The sequence below is a fragment of the Labeo rohita genome, chromosome 3, assembly GCF_022985175.1.
Source record: "Labeo rohita strain BAU-BD-2019 chromosome 3, IGBB_LRoh.1.0, whole genome shotgun sequence".
NCBI lineage: Eukaryota > Metazoa > Chordata > Actinopteri > Cypriniformes > Cyprinidae > Labeo > Labeo rohita.
In genome coordinates this window covers 20,461,304-20,486,260 of record NC_066871.1, presented here as the reverse complement: position 1 = coordinate 20,486,260, position 24,957 = coordinate 20,461,304, and the positions used below count along the sequence as shown (strand labels likewise).

General features: G+C 35.5%; 2 protein-coding genes across 2 annotated transcripts; one reads left to right on the top strand and one right to left on the bottom strand.

Moving 5' to 3' along the window:
- The first annotated feature begins 7,158 nt into the window (after window positions 1-7,158).
- On the top strand, window positions 7,159-11,094 carry cldni (claudin i). Its single transcript, XM_051098740.1, has 3 exons — window positions 7,159-7,314; window positions 8,652-8,784; window positions 9,991-11,094. Exons 2-3 carry the CDS (start codon window positions 8,653-8,655, stop codon window positions 10,492-10,494), a joined length of 636 nt encoding a protein of 211 aa, XP_050954697.1. The 5' UTR covers window positions 7,159-7,314; window position 8,652; the 3' UTR covers window positions 10,495-11,094.
- Window positions 11,095-14,798: 3,704 nt separating this feature from the next.
- On the bottom strand, window positions 14,799-24,733 carry coro1a (coronin, actin binding protein, 1A). The gene is made up of 11 exons (XM_051098623.1): window positions 24,569-24,733; window positions 22,677-22,880; window positions 20,417-20,539; window positions 18,979-19,108; window positions 18,570-18,751; window positions 17,576-17,695; window positions 17,387-17,491; window positions 17,140-17,285; window positions 16,973-17,030; window positions 15,284-15,499; window positions 14,799-15,178 (listed from the first exon to the last, which is right to left on the bottom strand). Exons 2-11 carry the CDS (start codon window positions 22,872-22,874, stop codon window positions 15,089-15,091), a joined length of 1,368 nt encoding a protein of 455 aa, XP_050954580.1. The 5' UTR covers window positions 22,875-22,880; window positions 24,569-24,733; the 3' UTR covers window positions 14,799-15,088.
- Window positions 24,734-24,957: the final 224 nt, after the last annotated feature.

Genomic DNA, 24,957 nt, shown 5'->3' with positions numbered 1-24,957 from the left:
GCAAAAATATGAGACTTCTTTTCTTTTAAAGAGGAATGTGTGAAGAACAAATAATGTTAAAACTAGAAATGTATCTTGTTTCCTTCTGTCAAAACAACTGCATTAAACACACCAGTCTGAGTGCCATAAATATTGTTTTTCAGAAGTTTGCATGATTATAACTCAAGAAGTATTAATGATATCGCAATATGATTTTAGATTTTAGTTCTTAATTAATTTTTCTTTTGGAATTGTTCAGTCCCGGAGATATGGGGATCTCAATAAGGCTCTGTGTCCAGATTGTTGAATTTTACACATTTTAAGTGGTTGAAAACTAAATGTTGGTCGCTTTAGTATACAGCCGATACTTATTTTATTTAAAGAACAATGTCTGAAGAATCATTTTGAAATTAGAATTGTATCTCGTTTCCTTCTGCCAGAACAAATGCATAGAACATACCTGTCTGAGTGCTATAAATGCCATGACATGGTCATGTTGAGGCACATTGCCTTGCTCTCTGGATTCTATTCATAAGATTTGAATCAGTTTCAGGGATATCTGCAAGAATCATAGTTATCAGTCTGAATCAGTTTCAGAGATATTTGGAAGAAAGAAACATAGTTATAAATCAAAGTAGTATCTACTGCTTAAGGGCATATTTGGCAGAATCACTGATACCTGAGTACCTCAAATATTGAAGGCCTCTTACACTTGAAATAACTAACACTGTGTAAATTTAAACTCTGGTAAAGTAAATGGTAAAATTTCACACTGTTCATACTTTACCTAGAGTTAACAGTTAATCCAGGTCATTCTTTATCTCTGTTTTGATTCTTTATCTTTAATACTTCTTGAGTTACAGGCATGCAAATTTTGAAAACAAAAGAATATTTATGACTCAAGTATGTCCTATGCAATTGTTTTGATAGAGGGAAACAAGATACATTTCTAGTTTCAGCATTACTTATTCAGACATTTCACTTTAAGTAGAATCAGTATCAGCTATATGTAAAGTGACCAACATTTGGTTTTCAAGCACTGAAAATGGGTAATATTCAACAATCTGAAAATGCAGCCTCATTGAGATGCCCATCACTGGGACTGAACGATGCAGGACCATGAAAATTAAGATTCCAAGACAAAAGTTTATTAAGAACTAGAATCTAAAATCATATGCCGATATCTTTAATACTTCTTGAGTTATAGGCAAACTTTGAAAAAAGAATACTTATGGCACTGTTTAATGCAATTGTTTTGACAGAAGGAAACAAACTACATTTCTAGTTTCAACATTATTTATTTTTTTAAATATTCCTCTTTAAAAGAAAAGAAGCATTATATTTTTGCAAATTGACCCACATTGGGTTTTTACCATTGAAAATGTGTACAATTTAACAATTTACCCCAGGAGCCGTATTCAAGATCCAATATCTATGGAACTGAACCATTTAGGGCCTTAAAAATGAAGATGCCAAAAGGAAAGTTTGTTAAGACCCAACATCTAAAAGGACATTAAGATACCTTTAATATTTCTTGAGTTACAGACATGCAAACTTTGAAGTAAAAACTTGAAAATTGCATAATTTTTAACATAATTTACATTATTACAATACACTTCTCCCAGCCTGGCACATAAGGCTCGATTAGTTCCAGGTTTAATGAAGGCCCACCTTCTGAAAAACGGAATGTGTTGTGATTGGTTAGCTGTCCCACTGCTTTGCGATTGGTGAAAAGCTTAGGCTATGTTCACACTTGCCGTCTTTTTTGACAAGAAAAAACAAGGGCGCTTTTTTAGTTAAAAAAAAAAAAAAAAAAATTCTGTCAGCGTTGCAGCCGAGGGTGTCTTTTGTTGCTATAACAACAGCTGCAATAGTATGAATGTCGAGAAAAGAGGAAGTGTTTTATTTTTTGGCATTTTTGTCCTTTATTTGATAGGGCAGTTTTTAGACAGGAAGCGAAGTGGGAGAGAGAGAGTGAGGGGGTTCGGACGGTATCGGTAAGGGTCTGCGAGCTGGGACTCAAAAAAGGGACGCTCGAAGCGCAACGGTGTTCATGTTGACTCGTTGCCCACAAGGCTATCGGAGCCGTGCGTCGGTTTTTGAAGTTAACAGGGAGGAGAATGACGGTTGACAACAATAAAATAAAAGTCTATCTACCAGCACCTTCTCCATATTTTCTTGTTGTTCTTGTTGTTATGGAAACATCAGTTTTGGCTACTCACTTGTCATTGGTCAGCTGTCAAAAAGGTGCTTGACGTAGGGCGATTCTTTCAAAAAAGTTGAACTTTTTTCAACTTGAAAAGACGCTCTGAGCTGCAGAAAAAGACGCCGGCGGTGGCGTTTAAAAAAGCGCTCAGGACTTTTTTGAAAACACGGTTTACTCCATAGGATTATCATGTAAAACAGATGCTGACAGTTTAAAAAAAAGATGCCAAGTGTGCACACAGCCTTAGATAGTGTTTCAGTACTGCCATGCTTATTGGACTTGATTTGGACTGATGAGGAGAAACACCCGTCTATGCCATTCTAAAGCTTAGGAGAGCCAGGATAAATTTTAATATAACTCCAATTGCATTCGTCTGAAAGAAGGAAGTCATATACACCTAGGATGCATGGAGGGCTGCCATCCTTCTGAAGTTATTTTTACACCCTCTACAAAAAAAGTTAATTACTCAGTAAATGTTAATCCATGACATTTAATATTTTGGCTTTCATCACGATACATGTTGGCTATGGCACACCGTGGAATAAATTAACTTGTGGTTACCATTTGGCTTTTACTTGGAAAAACACAGATAACCTACTATAGTCATGTGTGGCATGTTTGTGGCAGTCCACATCTTAGCCCATTCAACAATGCTATTGGTTGCTTTGTGTCTTCTTGTATTCTTATTGGTGGATTACAGAAAGTTTGAAAATATGTCCGTTATTTCCCGCTTTGTTCCCTCTTTACCACAACACCCTTTGCCCAGACACACATTATTCAGGTAAGTGCAGTTTTGTTTTTAGTTTTTTTTCTAGGAGTGTAATCTACACTTATTCATACAGAAATCTCAATCAGTTGTACAACCATGGAAAAATGTCAAAAAAAACAGCATTACCTTTACCTCAGGCAAGTCATTCAGTGTCCACAGCTTGTTACTTTGCTCGAAAACTGCTTATGTGCAATTTACATGTTTGGATACTTTTCATTTCACATTTTTATTAATGCCATGTATATTATTAATTGTGTCTAAAAAATAGTTTGTTATAAAATAGAGTTTTCCTCATTTAAAAAGGGCTACACAGCAGCACTCACGTCTTTGCTTCATGTCATGGCTTCAAATAATATCTAATGTATGATACTAATTATGATATGCTAATGTTCTTTTTCTCTCCTTTTTCCTGACAGACTGTGAGTGAGAAAGACTGGTGAGACTTACTAAAAGTATCAATTACTGTATGTTTAATTACTCATTTGACATTTATACCCTAGCACACTTCTATGGTTTGGAAGTGTTTATATAAACTTTTTTATATTATATTTTAAAAAGATGTGTTTAAGATTTACTGTGTAATGGGTATTTAAAAAAAATAGGTATGGCATAAATATGGTTAAAAAATTTAGTCTATCAGCCACATGTGGGCCACATAAGGACTGTCAGCCTTTTACAGAACTCAGCCATACAAGAATACCATATAAGGTATGTATTTCAGACATATATGTTTTCATGATTTGACTCATTTTGGGTTGGGTGGCATGACTTAACCCGACCGGTTTAAGTGAGTTTTTTGCCACTTCTCAGCCGGCCAGCTTTTATATTTACCAAGACTAGTTTTGATTTTTTTTTCTTTTCAACAGGGACAAAGCTGCACAAAAAAGCTGCACTTTTTTCTAAAAAAAAAAAAAAAAAAAAAAAAAAAAACCATATATTTAACCTAACTTACCTATACAGGCCTGCAAAGAGGTTAAAAATTTCAGGTTTAGACTTATACACTACCCCTCCGAAGTTTGGGATCAGTACGATTTTGAATGTATTTTAAAGTTTCTAATGCTCATCAAGGTTGTTTATGTGATCAAAAAACAAAAAAAAAACAAAAACAAAAAAAACCCGCTATATTGTGAAATATTATTACGATGTAAAACAACATTGTTCTATTTTAATATACATTCAAAATCGAATTTATTTCTGCGATTTCAGCATCCTGAAGGGGCGATTTTAGGACTTAGGGGGGCTCAGGGTATAATAACAAAAAATAATTAAATAAATTATTAAATATATAAATAAATAAATAAAATAAAAAATGTTTGACTAATAGGGGTGGTATACTTTACTTATTGCAATATTCAACTGTATTGTATAAATAGGTATAACATTTGAGTACTGAATAAGCCAAATACAAGTCTTTCTGATCTCACACACACATTTACTGTACAAATACAAAATTTTTACTGTTTGCATTTCTAGTACAAGCCTCTTTCCTTAGCTGAAGTATGTAAACCTCTTTGCCACATGCACTAAAAACTATTGAAAGTTAAATATTCAAATGAAAATGGCAACATGATGGCATCCAGTATTACCCAGTATTCAGTGTCACATGATCCTTTAGAAATCATTCTAATATGCTGATTTATTATCAGTGCTGGAAACTGTTGTGTTGCTTAATATTTTTTTGGAACCTCGGATACTTTTTTTCAGGATTCTTTGATGAATTAAAAGTTAAAAAGAACAGCATTTATTTAAAATAGAAATAATTTCTAACAATATAAACTACTGTTTAAAAGTTTGGGGTCAGTAAATTTTTGTTTTTTTTTTGAAAGAAATTAATACTTTTATTCACCAAGGATGTGTTAAATTAATGAAAAGTGATGGCATAGATTTACATTGTTAGAAAAGATTTATAGTTTGAATAAATGCTGTTCTTTTTAACTTTTTATTCATCGAAGAATCCTGGAAAAAAGTATCACAGGTTACAAAAACATATTTGCCAGCAGTTTCCGACATTGATTATTCTAATAATAAATCAGTATAGTGATTTCTGAAGGATCATGTGACACTTAAGACTGGAGTAACAGCTGACGAAAATTCAGCTTTGCATCATAGAAATAAATTATATTTTAAAGTGTATTAAAAGAAAAAACAATTATTTTATATTCTAATAACATTTTGCAGTATTGTTGTTTTTTTCAGTATTTTTGATCAAATAAATGCAGTCTTGATGAGCATAAGAGACTTCTTTAAATAACATTACAAGTCGTACTGAAATATGGTAAAATATTATTACAATTTAAAATAATTTTCTGTTTTAATAGCCATTACACAAACCTTCAGAAATCATTCAGTGTGCTTATTTGATACTCAGTTATTGATTTCTGAAAGATCATGAGACACTGAAGACTGGAGTAATGATGCTGAAAATTCAGCTTTGATCACAGGAATAAATTACATTTTAAAATACATTCAAATAGAAAGCAGTTATTTTAAATTGTAATAATATGTCGCAATATCACTGTTTTTTTTTAGTATTTTTGATCAAATAAATGCAGTCTTGATGAGCATAAGAGACTTCTTTAAAAAACATTACAAGTCTTGCTAATCCCAAACTTCTGAACAGCAGTGTGTGTGTGTGTGTGTGTGTGTGTGTATTTCTCTCTCTCTGTCTATATACACCACATTTTTTAATCTTTTAGAAATTTAGATTTTGTTTGTTTTAACAAAATGACGCAATGACAAAATAAAATACAAATAACTGGAAAACTGAAACCATATTTTCCCCCCTGATTTTTCTTTATTATATTTTTCTTGTCCAGCATCAAAAGTGCATATAATGCATTACTTGTCCGTGCCTTATCAGCAATATTTTTAAGTTCATAAAAAAAACGGATGTGAGAGAGAGATCAGAGTCATCTTGTGATCTTTCTGATACCCTTGCTTCTTCTAGCTCTATTTCTGATTCTTAAAACCCTTAGTAATAAATCCTATGCCATAATTTATTCAAAATACATTTATTTCATACAAAGCATTCTTCAAATCCATTTACTGACATCACTTAAGACGTACTGATAGAAAATTATAATGAAACTTTATTTGGACTATTTCTTCACAGCACAGTGCACACTTCTTAACATTATGCCTAAAATGTGTTTTAATATCACTATTAATATCTGTATGATCTCTGTATAACATTGTCTTTAAATGCATGATATTTGAAGTGTATCTGAAGTATTCTTGCAATAGTTCCACTTTAACACAATCAAATATACTTCAGTATACAGTAGTCAACATTTGAAGTGGATCAAAAGCTTTCGTTAAATTTGTCCTTAAACCAAATAGAATACCTGTTCTTATCTTAGGACAACTTTTTATGATCCGCTTCAAATGTTGACTACTGTATATCTAGTTGGATCTCAGCCCTACTTCCGGACAATTCAACTGCATTACACCCTTAATTAGATGTACCAATTTAGCAGACTTTAAATATACCAAAAGTTCAATTGCAGGATATTTTTATTAAGCACATAAATATGTAAATGTATTTGTAGTATGCTTAGCGCAAAATAAATGTATTTCAAATACATTTTTGAATAAATTGTCCAATCTCTTATACACAATTTTTAAACAAATCAATCCTTGCATCACACAGCTGTGTTTTTGTTGTGTCTCCCAGTCCTGATGTTTCACAGTTTAAAGCCCACCCACCCTTGTGACATGTGACAGTATCTATTCATCATCTGTGGTTTCGACGGTGACTGGGCAAAGCTTATGAGGTAAATATACAAGGTTTTTGAGATGTCACAATGATTGTGACAGCAGTTTCAGGTCCTTTATGACTCATAGTATCACGAAAGAACTAATCTTTCCATTTGGTAGCATGATAACATGTGATGTATGTGATGATAACATCAGTCTACATATACGAACACCATTTACTTTGAACACATCCAGAAAAAAAAAAAAGGATTTCAAAACTAATTTATCAGTTAATTCTTTATGACATGCAGTTTATTATTATTATTTGAAACAAACAAACCAAAAAACAAAAACAAAGACAGACCTTCTCTATTTAAGAACTTGAGGACGGTGAAATAAAAAGAGAGGGGAAAAAGCAGAAGGGGGGGAAAGAACAAGTTCAGTCTGGCCTTTTCCTCTTTATTGACCCGCCTGTCATTTATACCCCACCCTCTGCATTCCTCTACAAAAGCATCCTCACATCACACCACCTTTATAAGAGGTAACCGTTTGGTAAGGTGGGAGACTTACGTAAAGAAAAAACCGTAAAGAAAACGCGAAAAGACTTCGTCCAAAAACAAGAGGAAATTTACAGAGAATTTTCTTCGAAGAGCAACAATAAAAGGTAAACTTCAAACTTTTTTCTCTTTGCAAAATTAGTTGATTAAAACAAACTGAGCTTACGTTTGAAAAAGATTTTAAAATGTTTAATTTATTTAAAAAAAAACATAAATTACATTCAAAATGTTTTATGTGAAATGAAAAAGTAAATAAGTAGAATAAAAGGTAGAAAACAGTAAATAAAGCAATAAATTCATATTAAACAGGTTCAGACCGCTTATTACGTAAGGTTACAGGGTGGTGCCTTTTTGTTTTGGGATGTCAAATAAGTATTTTGAGAAAGATCTAGCAGATATCTATGTTTATATGGATGTTACCTTATATAACATAACAAATCATTATATATTATACAATTTCTTGGAACAAATCAAGTTTTGGGATTCACTATGGATTTCTGTTAACATTGTTATAATATAATTGACCTGAATCCTGGACAGCAAAATTCCTTGCTCATTCATGATTTTAACTCAGTTAAGAGCAAAATTATTATTGCGTATATGGAAAGAATACAATATTTGGAGGAGCCGGACAGCATGTTAATCGCTCACAGCGCTGCTGAATGATTCACCGTCAACTAAAAACAGCCACAATTACCGTTAGTCATTTTGCTCGTGCCCACGCACCACCTGGTCACCTTCTCTAGCTCCTCATCAATCCATTGCACCTTGTTAGTGCTGAGTAGGAAGACAAGGCAGCGCACTATAGTGGACTGCGGGGTCTTAAGTGCAGTCCACACATTCTAACAGTAGTTTTATGAATCAGCCGAGAGCAAACCCTGAGGAGATATAAGAGAAGTTCAGTGAGATCGACGTGAATAAAAAGCCATAGACATTTGGAGGCGGGTGTGGGGAAAAAAACAAACAGTTCACTGAAAACATAGTGTTTTTCCGACATTTGACTAGAATAGAATAGATCAAGGGGTTCGTGGGACCCCTCTCAGGGAGTGGCAGTTTCGTAAAAGCAGATTTTAGGACCTGTTGAGACTTGAGTCTTGCTTCATGATGTGGGTTATCTTGGAGATTTTGTTTTTTTCCGGCTTTAACCCTGAGGTACAAATTCTTGCATGGGCCTGTCTAAAGGGTGGAGCCATTGAGTTTGTGTATAAATGCATAAGCACTAGACTAGAATTAGTGTTACAAAATACGATGCAAACAGGAAGGATTTAAAACCACTATCTTCACCACTGTTTTTGCTGATTGTGCTACTGTCACACCTTTTGGCTGGTTTTACTTTTAGTTTGAACACCATTTCCAAACTGAGAGCATCAATATTTTGTGCAAATAATGTAACAAAATTAAACCTGTTTTGATTATTGTTTAATCTCCTTTATTCCTCTTTCAGAATGGGCTCGTCTGGTGTACAGATCGTGTGTATGGCACTGGGAATTTTAGGTCTCATTGCAGCAGTGGTGACCATTGCTGTTCCAAGGTGGAAGGTTTCTGCTTTTATTGGCAATAACATTATCACTGCACAGGTAAACATTTGCTGCATAATCAAATATATATATATTTAGTTCACCCAAAATAAATAATAATTTACTCAAACTGTAAAAATGACACAAAAAAAACATAAACATCGGACTACATATTCTAAAATCTCATGAACCCATAACAGCTGTATATAAGGAACAGACCCAGTGTTGCAGAGTCTGCGGTTTTCCCGCAGAATTGGGCTACTTTTACACTGTTGCCACGGGTAGATTTTGATGTCTGCGGGATGAAGCAACCCCAATAACGTCACATTTAGTCCCTAAAATGCAAATTTACCAGGGCAACTTGAAGGCAACTTATCCCCGAAGGCAGTTTTTAACTGGGGATCCTCCTCGAAGCGTGATTAGGCTAGTTTTGGGCTAGTTTTGAGTAGCAGGGCCGGTTTTGTTGTGAAAACCTGGCAACCCTGAGCAGACTGAATTTAAAATCATTTTTTACCAAGGATGGCTTCACAGCTGTGGTTACTATTTTCGTTAAACAATGGTACGTGTTACATCAGTGTCATTATTGTTAATCGAAATTGTTTCCGTTGTTTGAAATAAAGCTAATATATATCAAAGCTGAAAGGTAAATATCTGTAAATCTGTAATAATCTGTAAATCAGTCTGTCTGAAGCTGATGTCAATATGACGCTATATTGACGTGCCTGCTGGGAAAAATTTAAAAACAACCATAGGCCTAACAAAAAAAAGCACATGCCAAAATTGCATGCTCCACAAAACTTATATTCATCCGAAAATTCAATAAAATCCACCTCATTTTTGCCATAAGAACAGGTGTGGCCACTTGTAAATTTTATGAATCTGTCTTCCAGTCTTTGTCGAACTATTTTTAGCTGTACAAAACAGCTCTTTTGCTGCTTGATATTGCAAATTAATGTGCCTCATCACATTATTTTAATGTATTATCCTAATTATGAGCACACCGGTTTGTAGCGCGAACAGTTTTACTGTTCACTGCACGTTGTTATTCTTTCCGTTAGTTCCCACGGCTAATGGGCCAGAAGTCTTGCCCAATAAGACCCATAAAATGTACAATTGGCCACGGCCGCTCTGACGGGAAGAAACTTTTAAAAGTTACCTTAAATAAATAAATAACAAATAAATAAATGTTTAATTTCATATTCCACGCTAGAAAGGATTTTTTTATGGATGGGAAAGTACATTATATATTCTTCCTTCGCCACACAGGTTCAGGAAGAGGGCTTGTGGATGGAGTGTGTGGTTCAGAGTACCGGACAGCAGCAGTGTAAAGCTTACGAATCGCTGCTCATCCTGAGCTCTGACCTTCAAGCGGCCCGTGCCATGACCATCATCAGCTGCATGCTCGTTGTCCTGTCCCTGCTCACTTTGTGCGCCGGCGCCGACTTCACCACCTGCATCGAAAACGAAGAAGTCAAACCCAAAGTGAGTCTGGTGTCCGCTGTTGGGCTGATCGTCGCGGGTTTGTTGCTGATCATCCCCGTCAGCTGGGCCGCTAATAATGTCGTGCGCGATTTCAACAATCCGCTGGTTAACCAATCTCAGAAGAGAGAGCTGGGTGCCTGTATCTTTGTGGGCTGGGGAGGTGGAGTCCTGCTCCTGCTGGCTGGAGGCTTGCTTTGCTGCTTCAGCAGACCCCGCTCTGGAGGATCCAGCGGAACCGCCAAATACTACAGCAACAGCGCCTCTGCACCAAGCAAGAATTACGTTTAGACAAAATGGGAGTAGTCACAAAAATCTAAGCTGTAGTTTGTCAAATATGTTTGTGTTAGCAAGTAGTCTTTACAGTTGGTAGGTAACGAGAATAACAAACTTGAAAAGGTCAAGATCCAGAATGATGTAAATATTACTGGAGCATAGAAAAACTGTCCTTAAGCTTTTTAATGCTGCAATTTCTTAAAGCAGCTATTAAACGATGCACTTGGGAAACATTTCAGGGATGGGCCGAGCTTGTGTCCAAAATACTTTCAGGTCATTGTATCTATGCTAAATCCTTGTCATTTCAAAAATGCTACTGAATAACTGGATTCAATATTTTTAAGTAATAAAGAACGGATATTTTTGTAAGGATTTTTCAGGGTATGGGAATCTACTGTAAGCTGTACATTTACAATACAATGTTTTTTTGTTTTTTTTTTTGCGTGTGTATTTGGTCATAATCATTTCTATTGCCTTTCATGTATTTTCAATAAAACTGACTGATTTAAAGGTTCATGAAACACCAGATTTTAGCAGAGGTGTTTGTGTTGCACATCATAGATGACAATGTTGGCATCCGTTAATTTTAATTGTTGAATAAAACTGGTTAATTTAGAGGTTTTTTTAGCTATTTTCAATTGCCGGGTTTAAAATCTACATTGTGTTGACGTCACACTTTGTGACGTGGCAACAGACTATGCATAATAGCCGTGTCTCATTAAGAAGGATGCACCCTCCCGAGGCTGCATTCGAAGGCTACATACGTCGTAGAGGCTGTGTCATTACAGAAAAGCAAGTAGGACACTCCAAATGCAACCTTCGAATGCTTCCTTATTTCACAGGAATTCGGATGCATGCGGTGTATCCTTCGCTGCTACAGATAACCCACAATTCTTTGCGTCGCCGTAACCAATGGTCGTTTATTTGAAAATAAATTGCGATGCCGGCAGATGTAAACACAAAAAGTGATGTGGTGTTTAAATATATAAAGTAAAACTAATACATATTTGTCCTCCTTTTTTCTTCTCCTTTTTTCTGTAACAGATGTCAGTTGTACTATGCTGCAACTCCTCAAATATGCAATAAAATAAAAGTAAAAAAGTAAAGTACAAAAACAGTTTCTTTTCAAATTACTTTCCAAATTTTCCTTTATTTATTTAGTGTTAGAGCGCAACTAGGCGTCCCTGCCATAGCCGTGGCATAATAACGTTAACTAACGTTAACATAAGCACATAACGTTAACTATTTTTTTGTAACTTGATGAAAAGGTGATATAATAGAAAGTATAGTGTTATAAATGTTTTGCTAGAAGTTAGGTTTCATCTATTGTTCATAACCAGCACAAAAAAATAGAAACTATAACAACTGGTAAGTTTGATTAAAGTCAAATTCATAAAAAATTAAATAAAATGTCTTGTATATTTCAAAAATACAAATGTATCAAAAATCAAAAGAAATTTGGCCCCAAATGAGCCAATAAACAGCAGTGCTCAAAGTACATACTGTAGACCTACACATTGCAGAACTTGCCCTGAACATGTCAAGCTGTGTGTGTGTGTGAGAGAGAGAGAAAGTACATATATTCAGCTTATGAATGGCATTTTGTATTGCAAGTGTTTGTTGCACATATTGATGCCTTGATGACAGTGGTAGGGGCTCAAGCTTAACTAGTAACTAGTTACTTTTTTTAATTACAAAATAACTGTAACTAATCGGTTACCGTTGCTGAGAAACAATGTATAGTTAAATTACAGTTACATATAAAAATTACAAAGGGGTTACATCTGAATATTTTAACACAGATTTGATTAATTTCTTTCCTAAATTGCATTGACTGCTCTAAAATATGAGACAAAAAGTTTCAGAAGTTTAGGACACAAAATAGGACACATGTTTATTCAATAACTGATTTAGTTCCATATTTGGGTTTATGTATATGCTTTATTTTTTAAGATTAACTGTTTGTCTGTTTTTATCTGATTTACCAATTATCTAGTCCTTTCCTTAGTTTCCAGTAGCCAAAATTTAGAGCTGTTGGAGAGCTAATAATTTTGCATAAGTTTGGCTATATTCCCCAACATCAGCTCTCACTATATTTGATTCGTAAAATGAAGGGGAAAAAAACTGAAGAATGCGTTGCCTACTGCATTTATTTTGTTAGTTTTTAGTAAATACAAATGGCAACGTCCACTGCTAGAGAAAGCGGCAGCCACGTGACGATGCAACCTCTTGCCTCATCCCGTGTGTGCGCCTCCATGTTGCTGAGTGACGTAATTTACCCGAAAACAAAAAATTCTAATTTCCGATATTTGCTGGTAGGTGGTATTTAACTGTCAAGACAGCTATGAACTCCCCCTGCAAGTCTGCGCCTCCTCCATTAAAGGAGAAGTCCACTTCCAGAACAGCAATTCACAAATAATGTACTCACCCCCTTGTTATCCAAGATGTTCACATCTTTCTGTCTTCAGTCGTGAAGAAATTATGGTTTTTGAGGAAAGCATTTCAGGATTTTTCTCCATACAGTGGACTTAATTGGTGCCCCGATTTTGAACTTACAAAATGCAGTTTAAATGCAGCTTCAAAGGGCTCTAAATGATCCCAGCTGAGGAAGAAGAGTGTTATCTAGCGAAACGATCTGTCATTTTTTTCGGAAAATAAAAATTTGTATACTTTTTAAGTACAAAAGCTCATGTAGCACAGGTTCACTTACTATTGTATCAGGTCGAAAGGTCATGCGAAACGTAGGCGGAACCACAGACCCAGTGTTTACAAAGCAAACCACAAAGACTAAGACAGTGCAAGTAAGTCAAACGCTACAAACAAAAAGGTACAATGATGTTGGACGATTCTGAAGTTGTAGGAGAAAATAACATGGACTTTTTCAACATACTCTACCTTTTTGAGCCAGAGTACACAGACGATGAACTTGTGGTGATTCGAAGACGTGATTTGTAGTAGTGATGGGAAGTTCGATTATTTTACCGACTCGGACCTTTGAGTCTCGTTCAGCAAAATGACTGAATCATTTGTCGAGTAATTTTGTTCATTTTAGCAAAATCAGCATCATGTGACAGCCCCATAAGATGAACGAACGACTCGAAAAACCAGAAGACTCGAAACAGCACAGAACCTAATAGGATGTTGCGCATGAGCGACTGAACGAATCACTCCCCGAAACGACTCGTTCTTCCCGAGTTCAAAATGAACGAATCATTCAAGAACGACCCGTGGACATGCATCCCAGAGCCTGTGCTACATGAGCTTTTGTGCTTAAAAAGTATACAAATTTTTATTTTTCGAAAACAATTACCAATCGTTTTGCTAGATAAGACCCTTCTTCCTTGGCTGGGATCGTTTAGAGCCTTTTGAAGCTGCATTTAAACTACATTTTGGAAGTTCAAAATCAGGGCACCAATGAAGTCCACTATATGCAGAAAAATCCTGAAATGCTTTCCTCAAAAACCATAATTTCTTCACGACTGAAGACAGAAAGACATGAACATCTTGGATGACAAGGGGTTGAGTAAATTATTTGTAAATTGTTATTCTGGAAGTGGACTTTTTACAGTATATAGCGGGACAAGTTATCCCTTACTTTTTAGCGTGAGAAATACAAGGTGTGGCGTGAGAGCGTGTGAACTAGTTGAAATGCGTCTCACGGCGAATGCGTGAGACTTGAGAGCCCTGCGTCCAGCTGAAAAACATATATAGTTTTTGTCAGTGTTTGTTTAAAAACATCCAGTTATGCAGAATTTAAGATGGTAAATATTTAGCTGATGACTTGTCAATACGATATACTGCAATACAATATATAGGATATGATTTTACTGCACAATTCAACATATTAACATAAAATGATAACTGCAAATCTGTGTTTCGCTGCCTGGAGACCATTTGTTTCTTTGAATTCCAGAGATTAATTTGCTTCTCTTTTTAGTATCTTTCAGCAGTCTGTAAAAATATACCTCAGATTTCTTGTAAAATCTCTTTATACAGTCAATCACAAAGCTCGTTCTGGTTTTAGAGGTGTTTTGTGTGTTCTGTTGTAGCGTTCACATTGAAACCAACGCTGCCACTCAAGTCTTTTTGCCACTCAGTGTGCATTTATTTATGTTAACTCAATGGGAGCGAAATGAAACTGTCTGAACCTGAAGTTGACTCTCTTCCCTTTTACACCCTCCGCTCCGCAGCGCACCACACCCACTTTTGCAGCATTTTTTAAAACTGTGGTGAGAACTAACCAGTGCTGAAACAGAGGGGTTTCATGACCCTTTAAGACAATTGTGTGTGCACAATGAACAATTTCTGACACATAAATATATGTTTTTAAAATAACACTGGCATTTATTTCAAATCCTAAAAAAAAGATATATTAAAATGGGCTTCAAACATATGGTCACATTAAAAATTCTTTTTTAAAAAAAGTAAAATCCCTGCAGAGAAAAATTTGGTCTGAAATGGACTATAAAATGATATCCCATGAAAAAGCTTTCACATAATTTAACAAAATGTTCTTTCCAATATGCACCTTTTATGATTTCATATATTTGCATATCTTGTGCATGTCCATTTGCATTTTTCTTTTAAATCTTCTGGGGTCTTTCTTCAGTTACTTGCTCTCTAGTTCACTCACTCGCTTGGTCAGCTGCTCAACCATCTCTCTCAGCTCCTTCATCTCGTTCTGCAAAGCCTGCACATCCTGTATATGCAATAGAAAGGCAAAATGAGTTTATCTTTGACAGAAACTCACTGTGAGGTTAAATGAAGCACATTAAACAGGTAGAGGATTCCTCTGTTCTCTTACCACACTGTCAGACTGTCGGTTGCTCGAGGAAGCTGATGTGGTGGCCATCAAGCTCTTAATGACTTTGAACTCTTTGTTTTTGGTGGTAGCCACAAAACCATCTTTCAACGAAATCAGGATTGGTTCCCCATCTTTACCAGCAAACCAGTCATCTGCCTCCACCGATGGCTCCGGACCAATCGTGTCGGGGTAAAGGTCTTCTTGAAACAAGTCAGACTAAAGCAAAGAAATGTTTATGCTGGATTAAGACACAGGAACACATAAGCAGCACTCAATTAACAGTGTGGCACACTCTTAAAAACAGGGGTGTTTTTGTGGTGATGCCATAGAAGAACCATTTTTGGTTCCCCAAAGAACCTTTCAGTGAACAGTTCTTAAAAGAACCATTAGATTTTAAAAATCTAAAGAACATTTTTTCCACTATTAAGAACCTTTTCTGCATTCGAAATTTTTTATGGATGTTCAAGGTTCTTCATGGAACCACTGATGCCAGTAAAGAACCTTTATTTGTAAGAGTGCATTAAAGGGAACATTGGATGCAAAATTCACTTTTTGTATATAATATATATCATTTCTGAGCAGTATGATGTAGGTGTTCTGTAGTTGGATGTAACAAAAGACATAACAGTTTTCATTTTCACTGTTAAAAATAAAGGTGCTTTAAAAGGTTCTTCACAGCGATGCCACAGCAGAACCATTTTTGCTTCCACAAAGAACCTTTCAGTCACAGGTTCTTTAAAGAACCATTTTTTCTTACCTTTTTATAATCTGAAGAACCTTCTTTCGCTACAAAGAAGCTTTGATGCTCAGATGTTAAAGGTTCTTTATGGAACCATTTACACAAAAAAGATTCTTCTATGGCATCGTGAAGACACTTTATTTTTAAGTGTTCTCCCGAAATCAGAACCACTGAGGATGTAGTGGATTAGTCTTGTTTTTGACGGTAACTCCCAATCAAATACACACAAAACGGAAGAGCTCATTATCATTTAAAGAGATGTGCACCCAAACGGATCGCTCTGAACAGGACTGTTTTTGACAAGGTCAAAAGATGTTGTTTTTCACAACCATTGAGGAATTTTAACCAAAGTATTTGCTGACATTTCATGAAAATTCTAAAGAATCATATCAAATTGTGGAAAATAGGCATCCGATGTCCCCTTTAATAAACTACCATTCAAATAAGTTGGGGTCGGTACAGTTTTCTTAATGCTTTTGAAGTCTAATTCTCTGACCAAGTCTGCATTTATTTGATCAAAAATACAGTAAAGCAGTAATATTGTGAAATATTATTACAATTTAAAGTAATTTTTTTCTATTTTTAATATATTTTAAAATGTCATTTATTCCTTTGATGGAAAAGCAGATTTTTTAGCATTATCACTCCAGTGTCACATGATCCTTCAGAAATCATTCTAATAAGCTGATTTGTTGCTCAAAAAACATTTCTTGTTTCAGAAAAACATCAAAGTTGAAAACTGTTTTACAGCTTAATACTTTTTTAAGGATTATTTGGTTGTAGTTGAAGAGAACAGTATTTATTTAAAATATAAATACTTTGTAACATTTTAAATATCTACTGTCTCTTTTGATCTGTTCAATCCTGTATAGCCTAAAACTGTTAGCTTCTTTCAAACAAAAACTCTTACTGACAACATTTAAGCTGATCATTGACTTGGACAAACTTACCTTACGAGGCACAGTCATAACAATAGGTTCACACTTTCTCTCGTGGAGTTTATAGAACCTAAAATAAATACGAAATAATGCATAATTTAAAATGCTGACCTTTTCGTATGTTTGTGGGAGAAAGCAAGTACACTATAATCCTGGGTGAAAGGCTGGAAAGTGTTTACCTTGCAATCTCACACTTGTTGACTTCCAGGCCTCTCTTAGGCATGTATCCCATGCCCTTCTGACTCTCTTTACTGCTGTACATGGAGAGATAGTGAACGTATGGGGCCTCATCCGTCACCTCGAAGTATCTGATGCTGCTGTCACCCTGACAAACCATACACTCTGGTTAAAACATCCAGCTTCAGGAACAAACAGATCTTCGTGATCATAAAATCTGAACTTGAAATGCCTTTTTTAGGTCCTTACCTTGCCACACAGGTAGACCACACCAGTGTCAGGGTCAAAGAAAGGTAACAGCACCCCACTGCTGGTGTCCAGCTCCTGCAGGGTCAAGGCCTCACCAAAGTTCTTCTGCAACCACAAACAACACGCTTTTGTGAGTTACTTGCTTGTTAAACTGAAAAACACAGCCTCTGTAGCGCATGCTGTACTCACAGGATCCCACAGCGCCACCTGCCGCTCACTCATGCGGCTGAAACCGGTGGTCAGGATCTTCCCATCAGACACAAACACAGCTCTGATTGGCCTGGAGCCTTCATGAGCCTTGTCCTTCTCCTGCAACACACATATAGACATGACAGTAAATGAGCTGGCAGAAATGAACATATAAGAAAAAGAAAAAGCTATATATATATAAAAAAAAGCTATAAAGAACCAAATAAAATGTTCACAACTTTGAAAAAATGCTGTTTTTTTTTCTACTTAATTTCAGTTTTGGGAAAAGTTACTTTTAAAAGTAATGCATTACAATATTTTGTTACTCCTTAAAGTAACTAATTACATTACTTAGTTACTTTTTATGGAAAGTAATGCATGCACTGTAATGCATACTTTATTAGTCAATAAATAGAAAAAAAAAATAATGCATTACTTTACTAGTTACTTGAAAAAAAAAGTAATTTGATTTCATAACAAGCTTAATGTGTAACCTCCAACACTGATTACTTTAAATGATTTTACTGAAATTAAAATGCTAAAATTAAGACATAAAAATGTGGTCACATTTACTACTTTTACCAAAGTTTCACCAGCAAAATCCAGGCTTTTAAAATTATTAAGCACAATTAGAAATTCTGTGCAGATTTCGGAACAGTTTCAAGTTTTTCACAAGGATTCACTGCGCTGATGAACAGAGAGCTGCCTGGTTTAAAAGTGACCATTTCCTGTTATTTACTATGACTTTAAATTATTCTGTAGTATGTGCTCCATCACAAGTTTTCTGAAAACTCACATGATGATTGAAAAACTAATGAAATGCCTTAAAATGGCCTTAAAACTACTAAAGTATTGCAACTAGAGCATCCTCACACCACAAGACAAGAACCTACTGGATGGGACAACAAAATCAATGTGGCTTACGGTAAACAATGCAACTATATGAATTATTTATACTGTTAGCGTTATTTTTAAAGAGAAGTCATGCACGCACATAGATTACGGAGCCCTTGCGGGGGTCAAACACTCGCAATTTCTTGTCCTTGCAGGCAGTGAGGATCTGAGAGCCGTTTCTGTTCCAGCAGGCGCTGTAGATCAGATCAGGGTGCACTGAGTCAATGCGGACCACTGCCTCTCCACGAGCCACGTTCCACAGGATGACCACGTTATCACAGCCTGCATGAAGAAAACGAGAGAAAGAGTGAGGGACAACAAGGTAAACGTAGTATATAAGGTGACAGACTGTCAGATTTATGATAAACCTAAGATGTGTGAAGAACCAACAGAGGGCGCTATTGTTCCATTTCAACTGCCTCTATATTGCATGATTGAGTGCGTGCATGTATGGGTGTAGTTCTAGCCTGCACTTTTGGCTGTTGTGTGGGTGTCTGGTATTGGTTTACCTGCACTCATTAGCACATTGTGGGCAGTGGGGTGCCAGCTGAGGATGCCCACACGTTTAGAGTGACCGTCCAGCTTCACAACTGGGTCCTTCAGTGGTGTTATGAGACCTCCATCTGGAATCTCCCAGATCTATTATATAACAACATTGACTTTTAGTCAAATCATAAGTAGTATGAGCTAGACTTGCCACAGTATTATAATTGTCACACCGGTACGGTTGCTGTGTTCAAATACTAATATATTACCACTGGTTCTATGCTAGTTGGTGCTCAGGGCTGGGTAGTAACTGAGTACATGTAATCTGGATTATGTAATCAGATTCCAATTACTTGTTACTACTACTTTTAAAATTCTTGTACTCAGACTACAGTTACTTTTTATGGATTACATGATTTACACATTATTTACAACTTATTCGTCATTTATTGATTCTCCCTAATTCCTCTTTTTCATCTTTTAAAATAGCCTACTGGTTATATACAGTCAGAAAGTCTTCAAGATTTGTGCACATTCACACAAAAGTCACTAGTCAGGTGGCGACACAGCATTTTACCACTGGATTTACAGAAATCATTCCAGGTTTAAGAAGTGTTTCAATATTGCATCAATACTGATTAACACAATTTTATTTGAATTATCACTCTGTAGGTTATTTAACCATGTATTTTTAATGTTTATATGTCAATATGGCACAAGATCAATATTTCAGTTAATATTTCAATAAATTAAAAACATTTGCATGCTCATGGTTCTCTGATATCGGTTAATGGTCACATTCATCTATTTTTTATTTCCACTGTTTTCATTGAAAATTTTTAAACAGAGAACTGCACAATATTGCAATTATTTTGTCATATATTGTGATTTAAACTGAAATATGACATAAAAACTATGTCTGGCTTACACAATAACACAAAGCAGTTTGTTTCTGTAAATATATATATATATATATATATACTTTTTATTTATTTTATAATTTACATTTAATACATATATAACTAAACATTTTAATGACATGTAAAAATAAAGGAATGATTAATTAACACACTTAAAACATTAAACGTTTCTCATGTATGAAACGTATCTGTATATATGAGAGAGTACACATGAGAATTATGTAAGGCTAATCTATTCTTTATAGGATATATGAAGTGTTGTGCAAGTAAATATCATTAATAATTTCCCTCTTTAAACCAGCTTAAATTTTCATACCAGCATCATACTAGCAAGTCTAATATGACTTGCTTTGTACACATAATTTTCATAATTTAAGTAATTATTATTAATAAATGTGATGTTTATGATAATCTGAATAGCCCTGGGCTGAGAACTGAGGATAATACTACCATTTTCACTTTAGTACAACTAATGATCAGGTGTTTTGGTGCATAAATGTCATTTGATCAAAGCATTAGGCCAAAGGCCCATGGCACTCACCATGACACTACAGTCTTCAGAGCCACTGGCAATGATGTTGTCATTATGTGGACAAAATTCGATGTCCAATACAGGTCCAGTGTGACCACAGACAGTGGGCAGGGACATGTCAATGCGCCCCGTCTAAAATATAAATTAAAGGGAGAATAAGTTGAAGTACAAGGAGCGGAAAACACAACATACCCAACTAAAACCATGCACGAGACCTTTAAATGACTAAATATAGAATTTCAACTCCTCAATTGCTCTGACTAACAGAGCAGAAAGAGCAGGAGAGATCTCAGACAGATGAGGGGGGCTGTGTCAGCTGATCTCAATTTTACAGCTATGCCTTCAATTATGCCTAATAACTACTAACCCGTTTAGAGAAGACCGCACTGTGCAAGAGTTCCCATCATGCACACGGAGAGCACATTCACTTTACCAAAATCGTATTTTTAAATGTGAGTGCTGTGTGCAAGTCCAAGTACAGAAACCTTTGATAAATTATTACTGAAATAAATTAGGAGCTGCAAGAAGTTAAGAAATATTACAGTGATATTACAAGCACTGTTGTTGGTAACTTAAACTAAAACTATTAAAACTCACTGTTAATGTGAAAGTTTAATATGAAAAACAAAAATGAGAAATGTTGCCTTAGTAATTAAATGAAAGAAAATTACCAAACGTAAAATAATGGTGAAATTTTATCAAGATAAATATTTAGAGATAAATTTTAAATAAAATTAATTAATAAATTAAAAAAAGATTTAAAAAACTAATACAAATAGAAAACTAAATGATGAATTCAAATTTAATTTTAAAATTTTAATTTAAATATGTAATTACAGTTAAAATAAAACTAGTCTAAAGATAATTAAAGTAGTGTCAGACCAAGTGACTTAAGTTCTTACATTCAAACATGTATTTGAAGACTTTATTTGCAAAAACATATTATATAAAAATATATTTTATATAATATAATACAAAAATATATTTTTTTATATTTTTAAAAATCATGTTTTTTTCATTATGTTATGTTTTTATTGTGTTTTATTGTGCTAGTTAGCTGTATATATTTTTTAGTTATTTGTACTTAATCAAATAACCCAACTGCAGTTTGACTGAGATTAATTGGAATGCACAATTAAAAAAACATGATTTTTGAAAATTGTTAAAAGTTGTTTAGAGTTGTTTTTGCAAATGAACTCTTCATTTACAAATTCATCTTTTAAATAGGGTACAGATGTCTGAGACCACTAGTTCTACATTAATATCTAACAAAAATAAAAATTATATTATCAGCAAGACAACTTAAGTTAAAAGTTTACCTGATAAAATGAATGTCAGTATTTCTATACTATCATGCACCCACTTAATGACATGCATGAACCAGATGATCATGTTATCAGTCTCAAAACTGAGCTTTCAAAACTTCCTCAAGCCACCCAGACGAAATAAAAGGGCTTGACTCGAATTCTCGTGTTCATTGGGAAACAATGGCTGCCATTGAGCAAAGCACCGAGTGTAAGATGCACAGCAGATTGAATATGACAGAACTTCCATTCATTCTCTAGCATAAGACCCATGCAGACAGCAACATATAGAAACAGAGGTCTAGAGATGATGGACAAAAAAGATGAGAAAAAAAAAACTATTGAAATGGCATATGACAAACTATACAAGCAAAAAAAGCCGTACAAAAAAAGAGGAAGACAAAAAGATGTTTCCACCATCTCTCTCTTAGAGATGCAAACATGTGAAAGGCATTTTGTTAATATAGCACTTTTAAGTCATGAAGCTCTATAAAGTAAAAAATACATATTCAAATTGTAAACCATGCTGTTCACACAAAAAAGGAGGCACATCAAGCTTAAGTGGCAGCTGTCCTTTTCTCACAGTTTTTGTCACTCACTCAATCTGCAAAGCTGTCACCACATCCTGTGCAGAGCTGACAGCAGCGCACTCCAAATATGGCAAAAACAAGATGCAAGAGAGCATAAAGAGAAGAGATGCTAGGTCTGGTGACACGTACATATGAAACTCAACCTTGAACTTCCTTATTTAGACAAACGCTGCATGACAAGTCTGTAGTTCAAAATTCATAGGCCTCGGAAGATCATTTGAAACAGGTACCAGGTTAAAACTACAGTACAAAAAATCCGTCCAACCATTTAACTATCCAAATTCATCTTAAAACACTGCCCTTCATCCAAGGGTTGTTTGATAAATACTTTAATTAATTCAAACTTAATGAGTCTGACATGCTATCTGGATGCACCTTGCTCAGGGGCAGGACGATGAAAGCTCCTCCACCGCTGGCATCCACAATCATGGCCACAAATTTGGGGTTGACAGAGCAGAAGTTGCTGTCCCAGGTCATCTGGGAGATCCTGATGTCATCGTAGCATTGATCCGCCTTTACCGCCTGGCCAAAAACATGGCGGAACTTACTGGTCCTGACCACCTTCCTAGACATGATGACCTGAGGAAAGCCAGAGAAGGAAGAGACACAGGGAAACATACACATGAGAAACAATAGGAAAAATACGTTTTGTGTCTCTTAAAGCTCGTGCAGTTTAAAGCTTTTTTTCTGGGGTTTAGCTATTTGTGACTCCAATTCCAGCATTTGATAGAGATCTTAACTCTTTGTTGCGGTCAGTACGCCTGCACACTTGCAGGTTGCATTCTTCATACCTAAATTCTCTTGAATTTGAATGAATTCCTGTAAATGAATAGTTCCGAACGTATCCGTTCAGCGCCTTTTTCGACTTTCTATGTTTAAAACTGCATTTAGGCAATAAGCTCAAAGAAAGAGGAAGGAAAAAGGAAACTAGCATGAAGTGACAGAGAAGGAAATGCTTGGGTTACTTCTTCAAGTCTGATGCCACTTCGTCTGCAGGTTTTATAAATAAGGCATTTCGCTTAATGCCCTTTTCACATCTGTTTTACTTTCCGTTGACCACTTTTTTCCTGTTTCATTCCCATATCAATGCAATCTTGTGCATATGCATAATTAGCTGACTAACAAACCTCACTCATTTGCAACGCATCACTGATGTTCTGTGTTCACAGCAATAAACTGAAAAATGAAACGTTGCATTAGAGCATTAAATAGACTGAGAGGAAACTCTCGTAACTGGACTAACACCACAGCAAGTGTGGGAGCGCAGGAGACGCTCAGAACTTCAGTTACACCACATCCTTCCACCCAAACATGGAGTTATTTCAACCTGCTTCGGAGATGCTGCAAAATGTTCTCATCAAGATATACAAAACAGCTCTGTTTACATCCAGTTAATGTATCACAATAATTATTATATTTAAAGTGCACTGAAAAGGTGTAATTAACTGCAGGTTGTACTCATGCTATTCTAAACCTGTGATTTTTTTTTTTCTTCTATGGAACACAAATTGGCAGAAAGCGAGCGATTGTCGACCTCAGTAAGTCACCATTCATTTTCATTCATTTATCATCATGCATTTTCATTTTTAAGTCAATGAAAGACATGATGTGACAATGTGACAGAGATTCATTCAGCCTAACATCTTTTGTGTTTACCGGAAGTAAGTAAGCCATGACAGAATTTTCATTTTTGCAAGAGCTAATGCTTAAAGTTTTATTATTATTTTTATTATGTTAATATTATTAGCTTACTACTATTATGCTGGCTTGATATATTTGTTTACAGTGCTTTATCTGATTTTTCCCAAGCTTATTTAAGATATAAGAGCAAATGCTTATATAAGCTGCACTATTTATATGCAATAACATGCAGGACTCAACTTTATCTTTATCTGGAAATACTGTTTAGTTCTCTTGCTAAACTTCCTCAAATGTTTAACCGTGCCTTGGCACGGTTCAAAAAGGCATAGCTCGACAAATTTAGCAATGACAAAATGTTACTATTAAAAAAAACAGAACTAAACTGAGTAAAAACTTAGTGTGTTATGTACGAGTCGCAGAGTTGGGCTGCTTTTCAAAACCTGTTTATCTAAACCGCATTTTAGGCATTTTAGAAGCGTTTAGGCGCGCCCTGTTATGCTGTCTAGTTAGTCAGCTTACTTGGTCTTGGAACGCATATAAAGATGCTAAGTTATGAACCGTTTCCAAAAACACCGGACGGAAGCACGACACATAAATACACAATGTGACAGGACGGGGGACCGTACCTGAGAACTGTGGCTGGGGAGGGACTCTGGCTCCTGAGGCGAGAGGATGAAGCGCTGGACTCTTGACAGATGGAGAGAAGTGGGTGAATGCCAGCAGTTGTGGCCAGAGCTCACTCTAAATCAAGGAGGAAGTGAGAGTTTGAGATGTAGATGAGAATGGGAGGTGTCCTCGCTTTATGTTTCCTTTTAAAGTGATTTACGTTGCATGAAGCTGCACCTAACTTGATCTCACACTTGTGGTCATAGCAACACAAACGTGATGTGCGCTCGCATGAACTTCGCGGTTTCGCCAACATGTTTATGTGAATGTTATCTCTCTATTCAGCTTTGTGAATGTGACCCTGGACCATTTGAGGACCAACTATGACAGTTTCATATTCATCGTTGTA